Here is a 2,318-nt window from a genome sequence, read left to right on the forward strand (position 1 = left end):
AACAATCAACGTCAAGAAATAGAACGTTTTATGAAAAGTTAATAAAAGAGTTCGAAGGTTTGACAGAGAGAAGAATATCTGATATACTATTTAATTCAGATATTGATGATTGGAATGAAGACACGTCAGTGTTTGATAAACGAATAGTGAGTAAAGAACATATAATAATTATTATTGAAGACACAAAAGGAAATAAGTTTGGAGGATATGTTGATACTAAAATTGATAAAGTTAATAAGTGGATATATGATTCAAAATCATTTTTATTTTCAATAGAGTCAAATGGAAGAATGGATGGAACAATAAACTTTAATATTCAAAGACTACAGCGTTCATTTTATTTATGTGATTCATCAAGCTCTGAATTATTTATTATTGGAGAAAATGATATTTGTGTTTATAAAGAAAAGCATAAAAAATGCTCATCACGTAAATACCGCATTTACAAAAATAATTCAGTAATAAACACAATTTGTGGAATACAACGTGAAAAAGATTTCAAACCAAAACGAATCATTGTAATTGAAATGAAATAATTTTTATTAAATATGGTTTATTTAAGTACCAACCATACAAAGAACAAGATTACTTCAATCACTATCAAATAATATAATGAGTATTTATAACTTAACTTATTTCTTTATTAATTTCATTTTATTTAAAAGAGTAATGAATAATGAAATTAATAATAATGAATTAATCATTACAATTTATTATGTTATATTTCTTATTCTTAATTCTTATTATTTTCTTGTTTCTTTATTATGTTATTATCATTCTTTAATTTATTATATTCAAATTCTTTTATTTATTTACATCATTCTTTATTCTTTTATCTTTCTTATTTTTTGTTTTGTTATGTAACTTGAATATTACTTTTAATTTATTTTAATTTATATTATTTCTTAATTGTTTTATTATTCATTTCATTGTTTGTTCTTTTATTTGTATTTATTTATTGTATGTTTGTTATTTGATTAATATTTTAATTTATTCTTTTCTGTATTATTTACTCTTATTTTATGTATTTTCTTTATTTCTTTTTCTGTATTATTTGTCTTTTGTTTGTTGTTGAAATATTGTATTTGTATTCATTCATTTCAATATCATTTGAATGTAATCATTTGATTATTGTTATCCTTAATTTTCATTTTATTAATCTTTGATTACTCGATAAATGATACAATGAAGATAATATTCAATTTTACACAGCTTAATGAAATTATAACATCCTACTGGATTATCTTCTGTGAATAAGTCAATTACAACATTCCCAAGACTTGTTTCAATAAACACACTCATTTCTTTTTTTCAAGTTCTTTTTGTTTATTTCTATTATTTGTATTGTTTATTTAAAAAAGAAGTGAATTAAAGATTTTCGATGATGTAGTCAATGTGGATGCAATACATTATCATTGTACTGATAATGTCACTGTAACATTTCTTGATACTTTCCTATTTTCTTATTTTCTTGTATTTTCTATAAAATACCATATTTAACAAACAATACTTCTCTTTCCTTGTTCATTCAACTGATAGTTATCATCATAGCATTTTGTGATGATATTGTAATGTGCATCTTCTATTAATTCAACTTGTTTTATCAAATATTCATATCCTTTCTCTGTTTCTTTGATTTTTGTTCCAATTTCTTTCATGATATTCATTTCTCTCTGATAAAACTCCTCAACATCTTTATCATTCATTCCGATCATCTCATTAAGAATCTTTTCCATATCATTTCTGATTGTTTTATATGTTGTGGTTATTGGTTTATTTCCTATTTGGAAAGTAATTATTGTCATGTTCTTTTTTATGATTTATCAAGTTCTTATCAACTAAAAAACAAAAAAATATCAATGACTTTTAACTTTGAGCAAAGAATTTATCTATCTTCTCTTTCTTAATTGTAATCTCTTCTTCATTAGTTGTTTTATTTTGTATTATGTTTTTTATTTACATTGTATTTATTTGATAAATTAAATGATGAAGTATACAATGTAATTAACTTAAATGAAATCAGTCCTATCATTAATATTTGTACTGTAGTGCTAGTTATAATGATATTTTCTTGTATTTAACTATTTTAAAAATTATAGTCAATTTACAGTAATGTGATGATTAAATAAATATTAGTATACACTCATTATAACAACCGATTATATTTTTATATTCAGAATGATCAAAGAGTTCTTTTGTACCTAATGAACATATACTTTCAATTGAGAATACTATTAATTGAATCTCTATGTTTGTATAAATTCTTAGAATTGAATTGGTTATAATAGTTAGAACACAACGCTATTTCATAATTATTT

At 22.0% G+C, this 2,318-nt stretch overlaps 2 protein-coding genes across 2 annotated transcripts in view, besides 2 other annotated features; both read right to left on the reverse strand.

Moving 5' to 3' along the window:
* Window positions 1-40: 40 nt before the first annotated feature.
* Window positions 41-930: a repeat region.
* Window positions 931-936: 6 nt separating this feature from the next.
* Window positions 937-1,067: a microsatellite.
* Window positions 1,068-1,368: 301 nt separating this feature from the next.
* Window positions 1,369-1,805, reverse strand: EDI_110340 (uncharacterized protein; the record flags this gene model as incomplete). The annotated part of the gene is made up of 2 exons (XM_001738506.1): window positions 1,369-1,455; window positions 1,506-1,805. The coding sequence occupies 2 exons, from the start codon at window positions 1,803-1,805 to the stop codon at window positions 1,369-1,371; spliced, it is 387 nt and encodes a 128-aa protein (XP_001738558.1).
* Window positions 1,806-2,301: 496 nt separating this feature from the next.
* The window catches only part of EDI_110350 (uncharacterized protein), a gene marked incomplete at both ends in the record, with an annotated part of 1,158 nt that continues 1,141 nt past the window's right edge, over window positions 2,302-2,318 (reverse strand). Inside the window, one exon of the mRNA XM_001733374.1 lies at window positions 2,302-2,318. This exon is cut by the window's right edge and continues 1,141 nt beyond it. Within this exon, the coding sequence (XP_001733426.1) occupies window positions 2,302-2,318 (17 nt within the window).

This window comes from Entamoeba dispar, genomic scaffold (assembly GCF_000209125.1).
Source record: "Entamoeba dispar SAW760 scf_1105229461423 genomic scaffold, whole genome shotgun sequence".
NCBI classification, from domain to species: domain Eukaryota; phylum Evosea; order Mastigamoebida; family Endamoebidae; genus Entamoeba; species Entamoeba dispar.